General features: G+C 36.3%; 1 protein-coding gene across 1 annotated transcript in view; it reads left to right on the top strand.

Annotated features, from left to right (window-relative positions):
• Positions 1–22,814, top strand: part of LAMA2 (laminin subunit alpha 2) — a 621,727-nt gene that overhangs the window by 506,792 nt on the left and 92,121 nt on the right. The window contains exons 36-40 of the mRNA XM_024122539.3: positions 3,096–3,258; positions 4,568–4,778; positions 11,878–11,994; positions 12,698–12,861; positions 14,199–14,337. Of these exons, the coding sequence (XP_023978307.1) occupies positions 3,096–3,258; positions 4,568–4,778; positions 11,878–11,994; positions 12,698–12,861; positions 14,199–14,337 (794 nt within the window). The remainder of the gene's footprint in view (positions 1–3,095; positions 3,259–4,567; positions 4,779–11,877; positions 11,995–12,697; positions 12,862–14,198; positions 14,338–22,814) is intronic.

The following is a 22,814-nucleotide window of genomic DNA, read 5'->3' as shown; positions in this document are numbered from 1 at the left end:
TTCCCCTGCATCGGCAGGCGGACGCGCAACCACTGCGCCACCAGGGAAGCCCTCACTATAATTTTATAAAGTCTATTGTGCTATGACTCCTGATTCGATCATGAATAAACTATATTTTATTCCACACACTATTAGAATTAATGAGTGAATATATATAAACCCATTAGCATATGTTCTGATGTATAATAGGACTTAAGAAATGCTGGACACCCTTCTTTCCTGTTCTTCAGGTCACAATAGTATTAGTCATTCATGATAAGTTTACCCATTATAGGATATTTTTCTCAGGTTCAGCATGAAAACCAGCTTTGCTTCTCCTGAGGAATTTATTTATTTAGTTTGTATGTTATAGATACTGTATACCTCTTAAAATACTCATTTTTATCCTGATGCATTGGCTACTAAGATACTTAACACTAGATTTAGGATCCACTGCCCTGGACATTACAGCATTCCTTTCTGTCTAGTAACTCTTTGCCTGATTTACATTAATTTTTTTTTTATCTTTGCCCCATTTCCTTTTATATTTACTTTATCTTGTTTTAAAGATATTTTAAAATGACTTTAAATTTCCTTTGTAATAAGTTAGAAAGAAAAGATAAATTTAAAAGATGTGTTTATGTTGCAAGTATTTTTAATACTGTTGAAAACATACTGAAGTGATAGTCTTTTTGGAATAGTAGACTACATAACACATTTATCTTTAGTTTAAAAGTACTCAGAGAAGTTCCAAATTCCATGTACAGAAGCAAAGGAGCAATCAGAGCTCTTATATTAAAATAATGCTGCTTTCTTAATATAGCATCATTTTGCTAAAGCAGTTTTTGTGTACCCTAATAATTTCTTCTGGTTGCTTACTTATTGCTTTAATTTAAAAGAAATAATGCAATCCACCTTTTCCTTTTCTCACTCCATCATTCTTTTTCCACCAAATTCTTCTCTGTAGAAATTTAGCTGTGAGATTAGACCACAAAAGAAATAGTGAGGCTGCATCTCACATTCCTTCCTTCCTCAATACTACCTAGGCCCAGGACCTAAATTCCATCAAATTTCCAAAAACGTCTTTAAACAAAGTTCATTTATGTATTCATTTAATAATGAAAAAACATACAGCTTTGTCAGGTTGGAAAGTGGGGCTTATCCCTTTCATTTAAAAAAAAATGTGAAGACAAATGATGTCATTGATTACTTAACATGCTACAATTGGTTAAAATCAACTGTACAGATAGGCATGCACTCAGACCAAAGGATGGGGCTGTATCATCAGTAGAGCCAAATCTACTACTACCTTTCTTGAAATCTAAAAAGTAGAAACCTTCTTACATTTGATCATCAACATTCTAGCATGGCTTCCCCATAGTCTGCTGGACCAAGGAGCTTTCCAATCAATAGTCCATGGTTACCATGTTTCCTTAACAAGAATGACATGGCCTAGGTGATATCTTACTAATCATAGTGGTGGAATCTTAAGAAGGTTCTTTGGCATATGTCAAGGGATGACTATGAAGTAGTCAGCCAGAAAGTAGGCACCCTCACCTACTTCTAAGAATAGCACCTGAGCAATAATTTCTACCACAGGGCTAAGAATGGCCATATTTGTTCTTTAAAAGACCTGATTTAGAGTGTTCTGCAGATTAAACTATGGTTATCAGAAATAACAGGTTGACTGCAGCAATTTTCTAACCAAAGACATTTATCATTAAAAAAGAATTAGAAAGATGCATTTTGGAAAGGGTAGAATTAGAGATTGAAACTCAATTTCTTCTACTAACCCAAGATTCTCAAACTCTAGGTGCATCAGAAGATCCTGGAGGGCTTGTTAAAAACACAAATTGCTGGTCCACACCCCAGACTTTTTGACTCAGTAGGTCTGTGATGGAACCTGAGAATATACATTTCTAACAAGTTCCCAGGTGATCTGATGTTGCTAATTTGGGGACCACATTTCAGAACCACTGTACTAACCCACCACGTCACATCCCCATGGCTGGTCTACTTTGCCTAACTATGTGCACTTTTTTCAGGAGCTCTGTTCATACGACCCTTAGAACAGCTCCCACCAGTGTTAATCAGAAAAGTTTCTCCAAGAATAGAAATGAGTTTTGAAAATTCTTTCGGTCTTAAAGAGGTCTTAGGATACAGCTTTGAATGGTAGAAAATGTCTCTTGGCCAACCCATAGCCTTTATTCTGGGGATTTTCATAGGTAATATTATATAATAGAAATAAGGTTTAGAAGGCAAAAGAGTTCAGAAAAACACCTCTCTTCATCTTGCTAAATTAATGCTCCATAGAACACACTTCAGGAAAAGTTGGTCTAAAACTAAGGTAGAACTGTGTACATGTTTCAGTTCACCAATTTTTCAAACTATTATTTGACATAGAATTCTTTTTTCAAATGAAATCTTGCCCAGAACACCAACCTATAAAACAGATTCTTGGCAGAATAGATATCATTTGTAGAATACCTGAAGCGCCTGGAGAATCCTAAGATTCCAAAGAGCACAGTTTGAAAACCTATTTAGTGCATAATAAACACAGACTCTTAGGATGGCTGTTATTGCTGGAGGGTATCTGTGAACACTAATGCATAATGCCTGTCCGTAGATGCGGGCTCCTTTCCTCATTCCTTTACACAGATCAACACAGAACTGTGTGGAAGTACAAGGGCAGGTTCGTTTTGAGAGATCTCATCACTGATAGTGTTTCTATACTCAGGGTTTTAAAACTGAATATGGTTGTGTCTTATCAGCAATGCAGACCTTGCATTTTCAGCTTCCAAGTGTTATGCTACATGTCTCATTTTTTACCTCTTACCTGAAGAAGGTTTGAGCTATTTGTTTATTTCTTCCTTTTGGGCTGGAAACACTGTGTTTTAATTACTGTGTCCCCTAAAAGCAATATAATATGAAGAAATATGTCACATTTCCTTGTTTGTTATGGATTGTTATAGCAACTGCCTCTCTGTTTCCCAGCAGGAACACCCATGACAAACAACATTTCTCTTGGAGATGGTGGAGAAGAGCAGATGCTGGGTGCCATTTTTGCATGTGGCATTTAGTTTACTAATTTGCAAAATTTGTTTTACCCCCTGCAGCTGTAAGTGAAAAAGCTGTAAAACTAAATGAAACTCTAGGAATTCAAGACAAGGCCTTTGAGAGAAATTTGCAAGAGCTTCAGAATGAAGTTGATAAGATGATGACAGAACTGAGGAGGAAAACTCTAGACACACAAAAGGAAGTTGCTGAAGATGAGTTGGTGTGAGTAGAAGCTCTATTACTTTTTCCTTTGATAAACTGAGCTTTCCAAATTGTTGTTTAGAGATTTCTAAATTTTCCATCACATATCAGTAGGAGATAATTTGTTCTTTATTTATTTTTTATCTACCTAGTTATAATTTGTCTTGCTCTAAAACGGATCAAAGGCATGTTTATACCTATATATAAATAATCAAGTAAATGATCTTTTTTTGGTGCTGTCCCTTCTGCAATTAGGCTAATGGTCTTGCTTTATTAATTTCCATTATTAGGGCCTTTAAAACTATTAATTGTTTTTGTTTTAATAAAAATATCTTTGGATAAATAAAGTTACGAATTTAACAGGCCATCCTATACATTTTGTCATCTTAGGAAATACTGAATAGAAGAATTGTCAGATAATACGTGCCTAATACTATGAAATAAAGTTTGGGAATTTGAGGTTGTGACTAATGATAGTGATTTTACTAATGCCAGTGAATTCCTGTGACTGTACACTCAATAAAAAAAATACATTTTTACATTCATAGCTAACTTCAAAGTGATGGTGTTATTAATAATCATATAGTATATACTAAATCAGCAACATTAGCAACACCTGAGAACTTGTTAGAAATACAAATTATCAAACCCCACCCTAGACCTACTGAATCAGAAACTTTTGGGATGGGGCCCAGCAATCTGTTTTGACAAGTTATTCAGGGAATTATGATGCCTTTTAGTTTGAGAACTACTGTTCTTCAAATATTTAGCCTTCCTTAAAGGGCTCAGATATTATCACTTTAGGAAAACCATTAAGTTGAATCCAGGAAACTCCCAGAACACTCAGTTCAAAGGAAAAGAAAAGTAAGTCAAAATTATATCACACTAGCATGTCAACAGCATGGCGCTATATTCAGTTTCTAACCAAACATATCAATATTCATATCTTATATTCAAAGTAACAGAGAAAATATCTCATGGTTAATCAGGTAGATTTTATTTTTGGTGTGTGAAGTAAATCATAAAACTGATTTCATCAGCCAGATTATGAGAATAACATGAGATCCTTTCCAAATGAAAATGTTATATTACTAATCAATTTAAAATGTGTGGATTTTTTTGTTCTTTAGTTTTAATTATAAATGCTCTTGCCACTTTTCAGCTATCAGTTTTCAACTTGTTTTAGCACACAGTCAATCTGCCTTAAATATTGTTTTTAATTTTTCCATACTTTTAATGTTAGCATTTCTTTGTAACACTGTTTAATGCCAATAAACCCTGAGGCAGTGGCAAGAGCTTATTGTCTCTTATTGGGCTGGGGTGTTTATAGAGCTGCAGAAGGCCTTCTGAAGAAAGTGAAGAAGCTGTTTGGAGAATCCCGAGGGAAAAATGAAGAAATGGAGAAGGATCTCCGGGAGAAACTGGCAGACTACAAAAGCAAGGTTGATGATGCTTGGGACCTGTTGAGAGAAGCCACAGATAAAATCAAAGAAGCTAATCTCTTATCTGCAGAAAACCAGAAAAACATGACTGCTTTGGAGGTGAGTCCTAGAGGTTCTTTCATCTGAATCTGGGAGCACAGGCTGGGAGTTTGACCATGGCGTAGTAAGTCAGGTTGATGCAAGTTGATGCACACGCACGAAATCAAGTGTGGCAGCTCTGAAAGGAGACTTCTAAGAAGCAGAACAGGGAATGATCCTTCTTTTTGTTTTTTAATGAATGATCATTGCCCATATAATCAAATAAAATTTAGATAACTAAACTATTTAAGATTTTTAAGGGAAGAATGGTACAGTGGAATGAGATCTTTACTGGGAGTCAGGGGTCCTTGGTCTTAACCACAACTGTGCCACTAACTAGAAGTACTAGTGTGAGCAAGTCAGTTAAAGTCTCAAAGCATCAGTCTCTCAACTATACAATGAGTAAATTATACTAGGGCATATCTAGAGTTTCTTCAAATACTAATACCATATGATTGTACAGTCCACCCAACCTGATCCACAAACCATGGTTTAGACATCCGGCTGCCATAAATCACAGAAGTGCCAAGGATTTTCTAATGGAATTGGGGCACAGAAGAAACAGCTCACTGAGAGACCAGAGCCTGGGAAAATTTTGGTTCTCTTCTTCTCTGCAACATGTTCTATGAAAATGATATTTTACAACGGTCTAACATGAGCAGATCAAGTCTGAGTTATTTTTGTCTCCTTTTCCTTAGACAAGAGATAGTTCTCTCCTCAAGAAATGACAGGCAGCTTCTGCCTTTTTTAGAGTGCTAATGAAGCTAAAACTAAAACAGATCCTTCCATCCCTTCCTTCCTTTCTCCCTTCCTTCCTACTTCCCTTCTTTCCTTCTCTCCTTCCTTTCTCTCCCTCTCTTTCTTTCTCTCTCTCTCGTTTCTTTCTTAATATTTAACATGGCAAACTGATCACTTTTCCCTACAGTGAATTCAGCACATATGATGGCACAAACCTGTATTTAGCATTTAAAAAAAAACAAAAACTTCCTCACCAGAAACAAACTTACCTTTGTTCTTTTCAAAGTATTTGACCCCAACAGATCTGAAAACAGTGGCAGACCTTTATCTCTTCTAACATAAAATTTTACCTGCAACTGTAACTGAACACTCTCTGGCATACATTATGCTCTCAAAACTGTTCATGGAATGACAGTTGAATAAAAAGAATCTGGATTTTTTTATCCATTCATTTCTTTCCATTTTCCTTTGGATTAAGAAGTAAAAGGATGAATTAACTTTTTTTAAGAATTGTTTTCTGGATCCCTCTCCTGGGACTTAGCCTTGTCATTTTGATAGAGGATTGAGAAGACTCACTGATGTATCTAATCTTAACCAATTTGGAATCTACTGACATGCTGGCAATATTAAAGAAAAAGCACTGTCTTGTTAGGCAGGATGCTAGGCTGCCTTCATATCACAGGGTCCCGCATGATTCATCTTGCTCGGTGATACACCAGTGGTGTAACTTACCCGGAGGTGCACCACTCCATTTTATGGCAACAGTTTAAGAAATTAAAATTACCTGTGTGGAAAGTATAATAAGCATCTGGGAAGCATTTCAAGAAGAGTTGTAGTGGCACAGTAAATGGTGCTTTTAGCTATTCCTTCATTTTAGTGATGTTTAAAACCAAGAGCCATCATTCTTGGGTACCCCTAGAGAAGCCTGGAGCTTATGTAGTCAGTATTGAAGTGTAAGTTGTCCTTCTTGTATTTTCATTTTACACGTGATGCTTAACTGAAGGCTTGTTTAAAACTGACTAGAATAAATAGATAAACTGAGTAAATTAATATGAATAAGGCAGAGCTTATTTAAGGTTGCTTGCCAAGGCTGATTGAGGTTGATTGCCGAGGTTGATGCTAGACTGGCCAATAAAGCATCACCTGTTTAGAGTTTGCTAAACAGATGTCTCCCCTGGGCTCCCACCTAGAATCTGAGGTAGCTGGTCTGGGGTGTGGTCCAGGGTCCATATTCTCAAACATCCCCTGGGTTAATCTGATGTACATATAGATTTTAAAAGAACTGATATGTTGTATCCATTTGATTGAGTAATTAGTTGTGCTTTAAATAAATAACTTCATTGAGCCTGTGCCCACAAAAAGGTGATATAATTAAGACCCAACACATTTTTTTTAATTTAAGGAAGTAAGCGTGTAATTTTTATTATTAAAAACATTTATCAAGCCCCTACTAAGTTCAGGAAATGTACTAAACAAAAACTGAGTATATCAAACACTGGTCCTCATGTGTGGTTCTTGGAACAGCAGCATTAGCACCACCTAGACACTTGTTAATAATGCAAATTCTCAGGTTCCCCCCAAACCTATTAACTCAGAAACTGGGAGTGGAGCCCAGCAACCTGTGTTTTTAAAATCCTACCCATGATTCAGATGCAGCCTTAATCTTTAAAGACACTGATATCGATATAAAAAAATAAAACACCACCTCTGATGACTTCAGGTGACTTGTATTTAGTGGGAGGCTCACACAAGTAAACTAGTCTGTACACTACAGGAGTTAACATGGAGGTATGCAAAGGAAGGGCATCGAAATCACCCCTGGATTTAGGAAGGGCTTCATAGAGGACTTGACACGTATGCTAAGTCCTGAAGGGTGAGCTCTAATGAGTCAAAGTAGAAGAGGAAGAACATTCCAGAAATAGGAAAACAAAACATGCAAACATATAGACATTTTGGAGAAATGTCAGTGATTTGATGAGATTGGAATAAAGACTACCTGTGAACTAGTGAGGGGTTAGAAAGCCAATGAAGACAGAGAGGGTCCAGACCTTGAGTTATAAGAGAATTGCATTCTGAGAACTAAGCTGAGGAATTTGGTTTTATCCTGAAATCTATCAGAAGCAATAGAAATATTGGAGTCATGGATTAAAATTATATTTGGGGGACTTTCTGAGTGGTTCATGTAAACCGGAGGATTGGTTTTGTATTGGAAAATAGTGTGATATAAGGCTAGGAAAGCAGGCAGGAATAATATGCAAATGTCTGTTAGACACCTACTATTATCGAGATGCTGTTGGTGACCAGGGTGTTAGAGGCTGAATAGGAATGATTTCTGGCCTCAGAGAAGTTACGATTTCCTGAAACTTAAGGCATTTTAACCTTTCATTATATGTAACACTGTGATTAATATGGGCTGGGAGAATCAAACACCAAAATGGTGGCATCATAGAAGTTGATAGAAATGACGGAGCAGCATTAGCAGAAACACAGAGCTCTGAAAGTGTGATCTTAGGGAATGTCGAACAGAGCAGTGACACTTGTTCGTAAGCTATGTACGTCTGTAGCAGAAGATGGCTCTGAAAATAGGCCTTTGGAGCCAGATCACAGAAGGCTTTGAATGCTACTTTCTAGAACAGGACAGGGTTAGAATGCCATTTCCAGCAATGGAGAAAAGGCAGAGGAAACTGTGGGCTGCGGGGCAAAGAGAAGATGAGCAATTCAGTTAAGCAAAGTAACGTGTTTTGAGCAGTCTGTCCCCAAATTTACCATTATGACCTTGAATAGGAAGGAGTTGGAAGAAAGGGAAGAATGAGTTGCTAGATAAAGATAGACAGGAAGATAACTTTTGTAAGTTCTTAATCCACCCCCCAGCAACCCCCCTCAGCAAAAAAAAAAAAAAAACAGGTGTTAAACTTACAAATCTCTGGAATGAATTAAGATCTAATTAGAAGTTAAAAGTAGAAATACAACAACTTTGGTGTCTAATCAGAATCACTTAACAATTATGCTTGTGGTATACACTTGGAGGATAATTCTCTCTAAACATGAGCCCCCCTTTCGCTCCTCAAATCTCAAAGCTTCCTATCTTTAAGTATTTTACATCCTACCTCCTTCTCTATCCATTCCCTGTCTTTATTTATTTTTATAGCACTCATCATTAAAAATATACATTAATATATTCATTCAATTTTTTTCCCTCCAGAAAGCCATGAGAAACATGTCTTCTGGCCCACTGTATCTCCAGGGCAGAGAATAGAACCTGGCACAAAGACAGAGCAGAAATGTTCTTTCTCAGTGAAGAAAGTACTATAAAGCAAACACAAATAAATGTTATATCGATGCTTTTATCAATATTTAGGAGCTCCAAATCTTCATCTTTCCTTGTTTCAAAGCTAGATTTCATTAGTGTCTAATCTGAAGCTAGCCACCACTGAAATCTCTTTAATCCCTAGATCATTTCTGCTTCAGTGTGATTAAAAAAAAGCACATTTTGATCTTTGCATAACAATGGGTTCCTTAAAGTGACTCAACGAGAGCTTTTATAAAGATTCTAACTCACTGCTTAATTGAAACCAAAATGAATGTAGCTCTTCACCTCACATATAGGTGGAAATATTATCCCTCCTATTGATACAGCATTTTGTTACCTTGATTCATAAATACAAACAAGCCATGCTAAAGAAAGTTTCTTGAATGTCTGTCCAGGGTCAATTTTAAATCAGTTCATACAAAAGCTAAGGGCTAAAATTGATAGCTATATAAGAGTGTCAGACCTTTGGAAAATAAGATATGCCTTATAACCAGGAACATCACCTCTACATTTGCTGTTCGTGAAAGGAGAATGAAATTTCTCTGATTTAGCCAGGCATGGGAGTAGTTGAATGAACCAAGAGTCACCAGTTCAAACAGAACTATTTATTGAGGAAACTCTTCTAGGTACTGGAGATAAAGTGATACAAAGAGTGTTTTATGGAATTTATATTATAGTGAGAAAGTCACTAAACCAATAAATAAGAATATAATATGGCCATGAAGTCTGGAGCAAGGGCTAATATGCATAATAAGTGACTTGTTCTCAGTATATTGCCTGATGAATTAAATGTTATCTTTCGTCCACTAGGTCCAGCTCAATGGGCTGTACATTTCCTCTCCTCCCTATGCATGCATCTTGTGATGAATTGGTGTCTGATTATCATTAAATAGCCTGTGCTTAGCAACTCTTAGAAGAAGCAATCAAGATGGTTCACGCTATACAAAAAATAAAACCGTATTATCTATGTTTCTATAATCGATGGCCACCCTATAAAATATAATTCAGATAAATGAGTTCTAGGGAAAAGAAAATAAGGTAATTATAATAGTTAACAATTCTGTAGTGTTCACTGTGTGCCAGGCTGTTTTCTAAACCAATTTCTCTCAAATTTTATTGTGTCTATCAGTCACTTAGGGTTCTTGTTTTTTGTTTTGGGGGTTTTTTTTGCAGTTCGCGGGCCTCTCCCTGTTGTGGCCTCTCCCGTTGCGGAGCGCAGGCTCCGGACGCGCAGGATCAGCGGCCATGGCTCACGGGCCCAGCCGCTCCATGGCATGTGGGATCTTCCCGGACCGGGGCACGAACCCGCATCCCCTGCATCGGCAGGTGGACTCTCAACCACTGCGCCACCAGGGAAGCCCAGGGTTCTTGTTAAATGCAGATTCTGAGTTGGTAGTTCCCCAAAAGGCGTTGAGATTGTGCATTTCTAAGAAGCTTCCCAGTGATGCCAATGCTGCTTGTCAATGGGCCATATTTTGAGTATTGAGGGAATAAGCATTTTATGTGAAGCTAAATGGAGGAGGAAACAAGGCAAGGAACTGGGGAAGGGCACATGGTGAAGGCAACTGCAACTGTAAAGGCTCAGAGGCAGGAATAAGATGTGTTTACTGGCAGCAGATTGAAGTGGTTGGTGAAGAGGTAGGGAAAGTAGGGTGTGAAATTAGCACTATCCAGTGCAAATAAGAAGTGTGATTTTCACAATTGGAAAGTCAGTGCTTTCACAGCTCAAGACCGAAGCTCTATCATTAGGTGGACTGGGATTCAAATCTTAACTACACTGTACTAACTGTGTGACCTTGGGTAAATCACTTAACTTGTTCAATTTTCTATTCATTTAAAAGGTGATAAACACAGGACGAGTGTTAGTATAGAATTAAATGAGAAAAGCTTATAAACTACCTGGCACATACTGAAATCTAAATGAATATATAAACTAGCATTGTTATTTATTTAAAAAGTGTAAATGGCAAAGGCTTAAAATTATAATTGATGCAGTTAAATCCACAGGTAAAAAGGTGATTGAAAGAATGAGTCAGAAATAGAAAGGAAAAAAAAGGCAACGTTATGTTCCAAACGGAGAAATAACACTATATCTTTCTCATTGATTTTACTCTTCCAGACTAGGAATGAGTTTCATGTGGTTTGAGACAAGCTATCAGTTTCAAAGAAAAATTAGAGTCGGCTCTCTTTTTTATGGAACAGTCCATTAAGTGTATTCTTCCGTGTGAGAGTTTCTCTTTTTTTTTTGAAAAGTACTTTCCCTAAGTTTCCTTTGCAATCCCACTTCTTGGCTTCCCTGGTGGCACAGTGGTTAAGAATCCGCCTGCCAAGGCAGGGGACACGGGTTCAAGCTCTGGTCCGGGAAGCTCCCACATGCCGCAGATCAACTAAGCTCGTGCACCACAACTACTGAAGCCTGCGCACCTAGAGCCCATGCTCTGCAACAAGAGAAGCCACAGCAACGAGAAGCCCGCACACCACAACGAAGAGTAGCCCCTGCTCTCCGCAACTAAAGAAAGCCTGCGCGCAGCAACGAAGACCCAATGCAGCCAAAAATAAAATAATTAATTTTAAAAAATAACAAATAAAAAAAATAAAATCCCACTTCTTCCAATTTTTACAGAACTCCCATAGAATAAATCTGCTTACATTTATGCTCACAAAACATTCATTTGGACATAGATTCTGGAATTTAATGTCTCGTTCCAATGTAATTCAGTGCACTTCCACATGCTCAGCAATGCATATTCAGTACTTACATTTCAGTTAAAATGGATGTCCATCTCACTTTAAAAATATTTTTTAATTCCTCAGCTACCATCACATAACTTTTCTTCTCTTGCATGACTTTCTCACAATAGGAGTAAGAAAGTACCTGTACAGGTATTTAAATAAAGTAACTCTTGGAGGGCTGGCTGGGTAGTCTATATCACTCTCATGTAGTCTCACAGTCAACATGACATATCTTGTTTGCAAAGCCTTGTTTAGACAGCTTAGGAAAGCCAGGAATACAGGGCTGGATAGGGTTTTTCCCAAAGGGCATTTTGATGTTTTGTTTCTACTGTCCTACAGAAAAAGAAGGAGGCTATTGAAAGTGGCAAACGACAAACTGAGGACACTTTAAAAGAAGGCACTGACATACTTGATGAAGCCAACCGTCTTGCAGATGAAATCAACTCAGTCATAAACGTGAGTATTTGGTGAAACCCAGTTAAAAGAAAGATGAAAATGATACAAGCTCTCATAAATGGGAATCAATGAGAAATCTCAGTAGTATAAGCAAATACTGTTATTTTCTTGTGGGTATAAAGTTGTTTTTGCCTTATTATATTGTGACCGTGCTCACCCATTGGTAACAATTAGAACTTCACATTATTCTCTCAGTAGACATGAATGTCTGGTGAGGGTACTCACACACTCAGACCAACCTGTATTTTTTTCACAGTGATGAAGGGCGTTTCTTGTTCCTAGGATAGCACTTAAAATCTGCCTCAATATTCACAGAATATTAGTTAAAAGAGAAATGTAAAGCTACAAACAGACTTTTAACATACTGTCTAATGCAGTAGATACTGATACATGGTGATGCGTGGTAATAGAAATGCAAATAGTGTAAAAGATCCTAATGACTATCATTTATGCATTTAGACCTACAAAGTAGCATTTATTTAAAAAGACTGTCAGGTTCTTCTTGGTATAAATTGCCTTCATATATTTCCTAATCTCTATCATTAAATAATAGCTTTTATTTTCTATTCTTTTTTGCTAGGTTAGTAAATTTGAAGTTTCATAAAAACCTAAGCGTGTATAATTAGATCTGCAAGAGATATTAGTAAATGAGAGGAGGCTTGGATTCACTTACTTAAAATGCCTTCTTTTCTCTACATATCAGTATGTTGAAGACATTCAAACTAAATTGCCACCCCTGTCTGAGGATCTGAAAGATAAAATAGATGACCTCTCCCAAGAAATAAAGGACAGGAAGCTTGCTGAGAAGGTGTCCCAGGCTGAGAGCCATGCGGCTCAGTTAAATGAGTCATCTGCTGTCCTTGATAGGTATGTCATTTGTTGTTGGAAATGTCTATGTATCTTGACACTTGTCCAAAAGTTTGGACTAGCAGAAATGGTAGAGAGTTGATTTCAAATCTTGATCTTTGTAATTATGCACATACGAGCTACATGAACTTTCTGTGGAAAGGCCTAATTAGAAGGGTCTGGGCAAAGCTCTACTGGAGCAGCATCAAAAGTCTGAGTTAAAAGTAGATTCAAATATGGCATGGTGGGGAGTGAACATTGCCTTAGGCTACACTTAGAAAAAATATTTTCTGTTCTTTATTGGAGAGCACAGCAGTTTCCTTATTAGCATTTTAAATAATAATGTATAAACACGCATTCTGCTTCAAATTTCAGTTTTATATTTTTAATGAAAGCAAACTATTTATTGTTAAAAGGGTGGCTTTTGAAAATGTGGCTCCATACATAGCCTTTAAGTCTTGTCTTTTTCTTTCAAATTCCATGGAGACACTACATATTGCCCTGTGAAATAACAGCTCATTAGAACTGGGATTCTTATACGGGTCAGTGAGGGAGGGGCAACTGGTCAGGTGTGTTTGACTAGTAAACAGCCTTCCAGGTGTAACTGGTGTGCTTCCCCTACAATTTCGGGGTTGTCATAACAAAATAGGTGTATTAGCCCCCAAGAATAATTTTCCTAAATGAATCTGTATTTAATATATTCCATGTGTAAGGTTCTGTTTCAATACTTAATACTCTTGATACAAAGGAAAATATTAATGTTTGAAGACCCTAGGGAAAAATTTACATACAATTCATTTTATAACAATTTTACAACATTTTTTAACATTTTGCTAATTTATCATGAAGGGTGGTAAATGGAGCAGTAAGCTAGAAGTCAACAGAGGCAGGTTCCAAGTCCTTAATTAGCTAATTAGTGACATGTTGGTCATGTGACCTGAGACAAGCAATTTAACCGAGACTCATTTGTCCTCATCTGAGAAGTGCACCTACTCTAAAGAGATTTTGTGAAGTTCATTCCAATAATATAGAACAAGTGCTCTGAAACCTGTGCGTGCTTCACAAATAACATAAAGAATTGTCTCACTGCTCATACTTGCATGGTGCTCATGGTTGCAGAAACTTCTGGAGGATGCTATGGGTACTTAAAAATATGTTGGTAGTATTTCATTGCTTAATTATTTAGGAATATGAATTTAAACTGAAAACTACAATATTACAATTAGTAGATACTATGGTTTGGAATTAACATAATTATACTGACCATGATCATTTGGGAGCCATATTTGTTATAAGTAAGATGTTCTTCATTTGAATACCAACTGCTCTGATGTTCTTTTTTGGGGCAATCCCAACAGAATCCTCAATGAGGCCAAAAACATCTCCTTCAATGCCACTGCAGCCTTCAAAGCTTACAGCAATATTAAGGACTATATTGATGAAGCTGAGAAAATTGCCAAAGAAGCCGAAGTTCTTGCACGGGAAGCCACAGAATTGGTAAGAAACAAATAGCATTATGTACTGAGAATGAAGGTCAATCTGTTTGAATAAGTACCTAAACTAAATTTCTCAAATTTCTCAAAGCTCTGGAAAATGGTAGTAAATTAGAATATTTGTTTTGTATTATTTTCAAAGGCTCCTTTTAAATTTTATCCAAAATAAATTCTCAGCCATAGCAGAACTCTTTTCTCAGTCACCTACTGCTTTTCACTATTAATAAGGGTCTTGAAATTATCGCAGATGCCGAATAGTTTGTGCCACCGACTCGCAAAGGAAAAACAGTCAAACATAAGACTCTGAACAGGGAAATTTATCACTATTATTCCATATGTCTTCAGTAAGAAAGTGCCTTGGAAATTAACACCAGTGCTTATAGTCACATACAGATTGATTCTGTGTAAAGTTGGATTATAAGTTGCACATTTTACAAACACGCTAGGTCATATATTTCTAAACTATTATACTATTTTTATCAGTTGAAATGTTTACCTTCAAAGCTACTTTTGGCTGCTGTCATTGTTCAAAATAAATTTGCAATTAATATTTTAGAGTTTTCGGGTTCTAAGTATAGCACATTATCTGAGTATCTTCAATAGTAACAAATCTTTTTCCTTTACATGTAGAGCAACATTTTGTAACCGAATTTTGTGATAAACCCTGGTAATATTATTTTAGGTCAAATTTCATTTCACAGGAAGCACGTGGTGAGTTAAAATGTTCGGAACCATCGCTTACTCCTTTGGTTTCACACAAAATCCCCCAAATACATCAGAATTTCAGGAGAAAAAAATTTGATTGGACACTTGACTGTGAATGAAATATGCATAAATAGTGGGTGTTGAAGAAACAGATCCGTATTTTCTTTGCTTTGGTATTGAGCACAATGCTTTCATGGATTTCAGGGATATTGGAGGTATTTGCCACATTCTTAGCAGGTTTATTTTATGGTCATGATGAATGATGCATCATATTCCATCAGCAGTTAGTACTGTTTTGGTTTCTCTGGAATGAGCTCTACCAATACCATATGTTCTATTTATTTCTTATTCAAAATCATGACACAATTATTACAGAAACTTCCCTATGTTCAATTATCCTTTCAAAATGAACCATTTTTCAAATCTATTTGAAGATCCTAGTCTTCAAGTTCACCATTTTCATCTGACCCATGTTTTATTGGATCACCATTTTCAGCATTTAGCACAGTACCTGACAAGAGAGTAGACACTTGGGAGTAAATGAATGAATGTCATTCTAAATGACATTTTTCATGCCTATTTACAACATTTTGTACCAGTAAAATCCTCACTATTGTCATTGCTTCATTTTTATAAACTTTTAACATTTTATGTTAAAGACCTGTTTATTTTCACCCAAATTTAATACCATCACTTTATACTCAGGAGACTCTCATATTCATGCCAACATGAAATATTCACTTTTCCTCAACACTGATGCTTATACATGATAGGCTAGCCAAACTCAAACATAGAGCTAGGACAAGTTTTTTGTTGTTGTTTTTTGTTTTAACTAGGACAAGTTTTACTGCATTACAGCATGTCCCCTTGTTATTGTTATTCCTTCTCTATAAGCCATGTAAAAATAATTAAATGTCTGAAAAATTACAAAGTAAAAGCTAAAGAGAATCACTGATTTATTAAGTGGCTATCAACAAACACACAGAAGACTGATTTGGCCAGAAAGTTTGTTGGACCGTGTTTCAAGAACAGAATAAATAAAGTTTTAATTTTAATAATTCATTATAATATAGTTCTATTATACTGGAAAAGAAATATAATTGCCACTAAATTGAGCAATTACCTAGATAGTACTAGCATTCCATAAATGTTAGAGCTGGTATTATTGCTAGAGCTGTAGATAAACACAGAAGAGTAAGATTAAGTTTATTACTTATGTATGAAAGAGTCATTTGAGTCTAGTCCTGCAAAGAAGGAAGAATGTTTTCAATGAATTAGAAACAAAGGACAAGGAAACAAAGCAGGAATTTATACAAGGAGAAAAAAACATATTAGACAAGCAATAAAGCAATCAATTACTACTGTGAAGAAGATGGACGTAGATAATGTGAGAAGAAAAAAAGCATTGAAAATACCATAGGAAAAGAAACAAATGAATACGGAATAGTCTCAAAGCATAATTGACAGCATTTGTAAAGCCACTTTACTTTTAAAAATCTGCTTAAGTCTACCTATTTGTAGTGCACACATAATCAACAATGGAATTGAAAGGAAAATATGAGTGAGAAAAAAGTTGATCCTTTATTTTAATTAAATAATAAGCAGGTGGAGGTTATAAACAATTCAAGGCTGTAGTATAGTTCCTATGTGAAGAGTAGCAGCCCCTTGTATATATAATTTATTTAAATATCAAAATGAAATATTATTTTAGGAACAGACATGAAAAAACACACTATATTTCTATTGGTGCTAGGCAGAAAACTACTATTATTATATTATTGGTACAAAAGATTGTCTTCATGATCTCCAAGATAACATCTCATTTTGTACCTCTCATTGGTGCGCACAAGGAGAAAGAGAAAGGAAATATGTCACCATTTAGAAAATAGAATATGAAGATCCAGTAATTTTTTTCTAATCTTTATTGCTTTGATGCTATAAAAAGTCCTCAGACTCTAAAATAACAGAGAATTAAACCTTAAAAAATTTTTTTTCCAGATCATAGGTGAACTTAAAACCTATGTTATCGGGGCTTCCCTGGTGGCGCAGTGGTTGCGCGTCCGCCTGCCGATGCAGGGGAACCGGGTTCGCGCCCCAGTCTGGGAGGATCCCACATGCCGCGGAGCGGCTGGGCCCGTGAGCCATGGCCGCTGAGCCTGCGCGTCCGGAGCCTGTGCTCCGCAACGGGAGAGGCCACGACAGGGGGAGGCCCGCATACCACAAAAAAAAAAAAAAAAAAAAAAACCTATGTTATCAAGCAGATCAGATTTTAGAAGTAGATGAAAAGTAGATTTCATATGCTGCTGGATCCTTGGGATGACCACCAGAGGCAATAGGCACGGTGTCAGTAGCACTGGGAGATGAGACCCTCTGCCCTTTTCACCGGGAAGTTCTTAGATGCTGTGCACTTGAATCTGGTATATCCAAACAGCAAACAAAAGGAAGGAACAAAAAGGAAGTCTAATGTAGAATGGATTCCTTAGATCTGGTTCTTTAAGATCCTGAAGAATCATCACACAACAATAATCACACAGTCTCCATCTATTCTGAAACGCTGTCCTCCTTCCTTCCTTTCTTTCTTTTCTCCCTCTCTCCCTTTCTCAAAGTGAATGGAATGTGCTCTGTGATATATACTTCAGTGTAGAAAATGTAGGCAGTCCTCACCTTCCCTAGGTATCTTCCATTAAAAAAAAAAAATCACTTCCCACAGCAACTGAAGATTTCTTTTTTCTTCTATACCCTCTTCTTTACGCTGCAATCGTTATTGTCTGAAACTCTCCCTCTCTCTCTCTCTCTCCCCACCACACACGCACACCAACAAAATTCCTTAATTCCCTCTAATCCAGAATCCTGTTTCTCAATTAGTCTCAGTCTCAGTGTTTAGTCTGATCTTCACTAAGAATCAGCACTAGAAATTGAGAAGAATTTATACTTGCTTTCAACACCAGTACACAATGTGGTCTTCCTCTTTATTCTCCAAATTCAAGTTCTGTCACTTGCTACAGTTACCCATCACTCCTGGGAGCCATAAGTCTAAATATCTTCGGCATGATCTTTCTCAGGCACATCTAGGAAAAAATAATATAAAATACAGAAGAAAGTGAGCGCAGTTTGTAAGTAATGCATTTTCTCATAGAAACAGTAATAGTGGGACAGTTAGTAAAGAACAGTGCTTTGTAAGTGATATGTAGGCTTTAGATGAACTAAAGAGAAGGGGGAAATTCTGAAACAAATATTATACAGGAGGAAAATATACCTAAAATTAAGTAAGTTTAAAGCCTTAGACACCTGATTCTAAAAATACGTGAACTGCTGTTGTAAGTGACTTCCCACTGTTGATTCCTTAATATGAGGAGAGTAAAAATCCATAGAAACTTGAAGCTTTTTCTTCAAAAAACTTGAAACTTGAAGGAGCTTTTTCTTGCTTTAGGGTCGAGTCTACAGAATAAATTGGATTTTTGTAAATTCACTCTTATGTGACAGATCAGTGGGGAGAAAAACCCTGATAGAAAATAAGGATACTAGAAAGCAAAGTCAGGGAGCTCTAACAACATGGCAGTCTGAGTTAATTCAGATCCATCCTAATGTGAGAAATTCACAGAAATGCTAGGTAAATTCTAACTCCCCAAAATTTAACACATACTTTATTTTATAAAGAGGAAACAAAAGAAAATCTAAAAATAAAAACGAGAGTAAAACAGAATAGCCCACTCTAGAGCTGGCAGCTTGGTGACTCAATGAATTTGGAACATAAATATAGATCATATGTCTAGGGACTGGGATTTTAAAGCCCAGGCAGGGAGAGAAGACATCACAGATATCATCCTAAACCTACAAAAGAAGGAATCTTTTTTGACTAATCGAAAGTATGCAAAACCGTGAGACTTGGAAACAATTGTTCTCATCAACAAACACTCCTTCTAGCCCAGAACATGCCAAGGAGCCTTGTTACTTTTCATGCCTCCAGTTGTGAAAAATGTCTCTCATAAGTTGCTAAAACCATAAGCCTGTGGATTGAAGTCCAAATTTATACCGTATATATTTATATATGGATTAAAGTCCATATGGTACAAGACTTTCCAAGCTAAAAGTTTAATGGGGAGAGGAGGGGAACTGTTCCTGGCTCATCTAAACTCTAGAGCATCTAGAAGGACACAGAAAAGTGGTCTGTTTAGATACACTATAAATAATCAAGTAGGAAAGAGGGTAGGCAGGCAAAGTATGTAACATGATCCTGAAGTTATTAAAAAATCTGAAAGAGAATATACAATAAACGTGTTTAAAAGTATTGAAATGTTAAAAAGAATAGAAAAGAGTGATAAAAAGAAAAAATACAGAAGATTACGGAATTTTGTAACAGAAGCAAATAAAATTTCTAAAAATAAAAATATAGGAAAAGAGAATGAGTTAATAGAAAGAGTTGAATACATTACCCAGAATGCAACAAGTATGGTAAAACATACAAGGAGTGTAAAAAACAAGGAATATAGATTCTAAAAATGAAATGCAAATCTATTAGGAGTTCCATAAATTGAAAAGGGTGAGAATGGGGAATAGTAATAGTAAAAGAGATACTGAAAATTTTCAAGTGCTGGTGAAGGATATGATATGATTTCTCAAGTTAAGGAAGCCTATCACAATAAATAAAATAAGTCCACACGTGGAAAGATCATTGTTAAACTACAGAAACTAAAGAGAAAAAGAAAACAAAATCTTAAAATAATTAGGGAGAAAAGGCTTTGGGTCAGACGCCAACTGCACAGCCACAGCATCCGGGGCTTTGAAAGATGTTTCATCTCTGCCTGCTTTCTACTCTGGGCATTCTGCTCCCATGGCCTGCTGCCACCATTTCACAGCTTAGTGACTGTGGTGTTTTCTTCTTCCTACTTCCTTTTACCAGAAAATAATGTCTCCACAATTAAAATTTAAGCTGAAAATAGACCTCGAGGGGACAGAAGCATGAACAACTCCGTGAGAATTTCATTTGCACTATTTCACAAGTAATATTCCATGATTTTCATATAGGTAATACTTGGTATATAGTAGCTGATCACTAAATGTAAATTGCCCCCTCCCATCTCCAAACATTGATACTAGGAATCTAGAAAGGCTAGGATGCTCCAGATTTTCAGATGATCAAGATATATATACTGCCAAGAGAATTAGGAAAGTTGAATAGAGAAGAAAATTTCAAAGAAAAAATAAAATCACTTTCTTTCCCTACTTAGTTTGAGATCATCTGTGAATATTTATTTGAATGTAGATGCCTTGTAGGATTTTTTTATTGATTAGAATTAGGTTCAAGTGGTGTGCCAGAATTTTCTAATCAGGCTGTGGAAAGAAGATAGCAGGTCAGAATTTGAGGATTAGAAGATCTGTCTCCAAGTTGAGTGCATATTGTCCATGTACTGAGCTGTGTCAGCTAAAGTAATAGCTTTTTAGAAAACTTTGTGCAGTCTATTCGGATCCCTCTCTTGGCTTAATGCCGATAGTTACTATCTTCCCCAAAGCTTAAAACTTATTTTTTAATCTGGTTTAATATTCAGTCTCCAACTATCCTTCCTTGATGCAGTTGTGGTGCTTATAATAGGTGCTTCTGAACTGTTTATTGACATGAGGTATTAAGCATGTTCACATTTTCAATTTTTTCTATAAATTTTTTAAAACCTTTTTAAAAACACATATTTATTGTATTTAATATATAATAGCATTATGAAACACACAGGAATAAAGATAAATAGAATTCTTGCCTGTCCTCAAACCAGCAGTAATCATTTAAGTTTTTATTATTTGTTATGCTAATGAAAATAATACTTTCCAACTTTTATGTTCATAATTTATTCTTTTCCATGATTGTAATTTTTCCATTCCTTATTATTATTTTCTTTATTGTTATTTCTTTTAATACTAGTAGTATTCCTAATAATTTCTTCTTTTTTATTACTTTTTGGGTCCATATGTAGCCAGATTTTTTTTTTTTTTCACCATGATCAAGTGGGATTTATTACAGGGATGCAAGGATGGTTCAAAACCTGCAAACCAACCAATGTGATACACCACACCAACAAATTGAAGAACAGAATCCACAAGATAATCCCAGTAAATGCAGAAAAAGCCTATTTTTCTTTTCTTTTCTTTTTTTTTTTATTCTGTTGGGCCTGACTTCCTTCATCCAATATTATGGTATTAAAAAATTTTTTTTTTATTTGAATTTTATTTATTTTTTTATACAGCAGGTCCTTATTAGTCATCAGTTTTATACACATCAGTGTATACATGTCAATCCCAATCACCCAATTCATCCCACCACCACCCCCACTCCCCTGCTGCTTTCCCCCGTTGGTGTCCGTACGTTTGGTCTCTACATCTGTGTCTCAATTTCTGCCCTACAAACCGGTTCATCTGTACCATTTTTCTAGGTTCCACATATATGTGTTAATATATGATATTTGTTTTTCTCTTTCTGACTTACTTCACTCTGTATGACAGTCTCTAGATCCATCCACGTCTCTACAAATGACCCAATTTCGTTCCTTTTTATGGCTGAGTAATATTCCATTGTATATATGTGCCACATCTTCTTTATCCATTCGTCTGTCGATGGGCATTTAGGTTGCTTGGTAATTCTATTTTTAGTTCTTTAAGGAACCTCCATACTGTTCTCCATAGTGGCTGTATCAGTTTACATTCCCACCAACAGTGCAAGAGGGTTCCCTTTTCTCCACACCCTCTCCAGCATTTGTTGTTTGTAGATTTTCTGATGATGCCCATTCTAACTGGTGTGAGGTGATAACTCATTGTAGTTTTGATCTGCATTTCTCTAATAATTAGTGACATTGAGCAGCTTTTCATGTGCATCTTGCATCTGTATGTCTTCTTTGGACAAATGTCTGTTTAGGTCTTCTGCCCATTTTTGGATTGGGTTGTTTGTTTCTTTAATATTGAGCTGCATGAACTGTTTATATATTTTGGAGATTAACCCTTTGTCTGATGATTCAGCTGCAAATATTTTCTCCCATTCTGAGGGCTGTCTTTTCGTCTTTATTATGGTTTTCTTTGCTGTGCAACAGCTTTTAAGTTTCATTATATCCCATTTTTTATTTTTGTTTTTATTTCCATTACTCTAGGAGGTGGATCAAAAAAGATCTTGCTGTGATTTATGTCAAAGAGTGTTCTTCCTATGTTTTCCTCCAAGAGTTTTATAGTGCCCGGTCTTACATTTAGCTCTCTAATCCATTTCGAGTTTATTTTTGTATATGGTGTTAGGGAGTGTAGCTGTCCAGTTTTCCCAGCACCATTTATTGAAGAGACTGTCTTCTCTCCATTGTATTCCCTTGCCTCCTTTGTCATAGATTAGTTGACCATAGGTTCATGGATTTATCACTGGGCTTTCTGTCCTGTTCCATTGATCTATATTTCTGTTTTTGTGCCAGTACCATATTGTCTTGATTACTGTAGCTTCGTAGTATAGTCTGAAGTCAGGGAGTCTGATTCCTCCAGCTCCGTTTTTTTCCCTCAAGACTGCATTGGCTCTTTGGGGTCTTTTGTGTCTCCATACAAATTTTAAGATTTTTTGTTCTAGTTCTGTAAAAAATGCCATTGGTAATTTGATAGGCATTGCACTGAATCTGTACATTGCTTTGGGTAGTATAGTCATTTTCACAATATTGATTCTTCCAACCCAAGAGCATGGTATATCTCCCCATCTGTTTGTATCATCTTTAATTTCTTTCATCAGTGTCTTATAGTTTTCTGCATACAGGTCTTTTGTCTCCC

This window comes from Physeter macrocephalus, chromosome 10, assembly GCF_002837175.3.
Source record: "Physeter macrocephalus isolate SW-GA chromosome 10, ASM283717v5, whole genome shotgun sequence".
Taxonomy (NCBI): Eukaryota; Metazoa; Chordata; class Mammalia; order Artiodactyla; family Physeteridae; genus Physeter; species Physeter macrocephalus.
The sequence above is the reverse complement of the archived record's forward strand: the minus strand, read 5'-3'. Positions and strand labels throughout refer to the sequence as shown.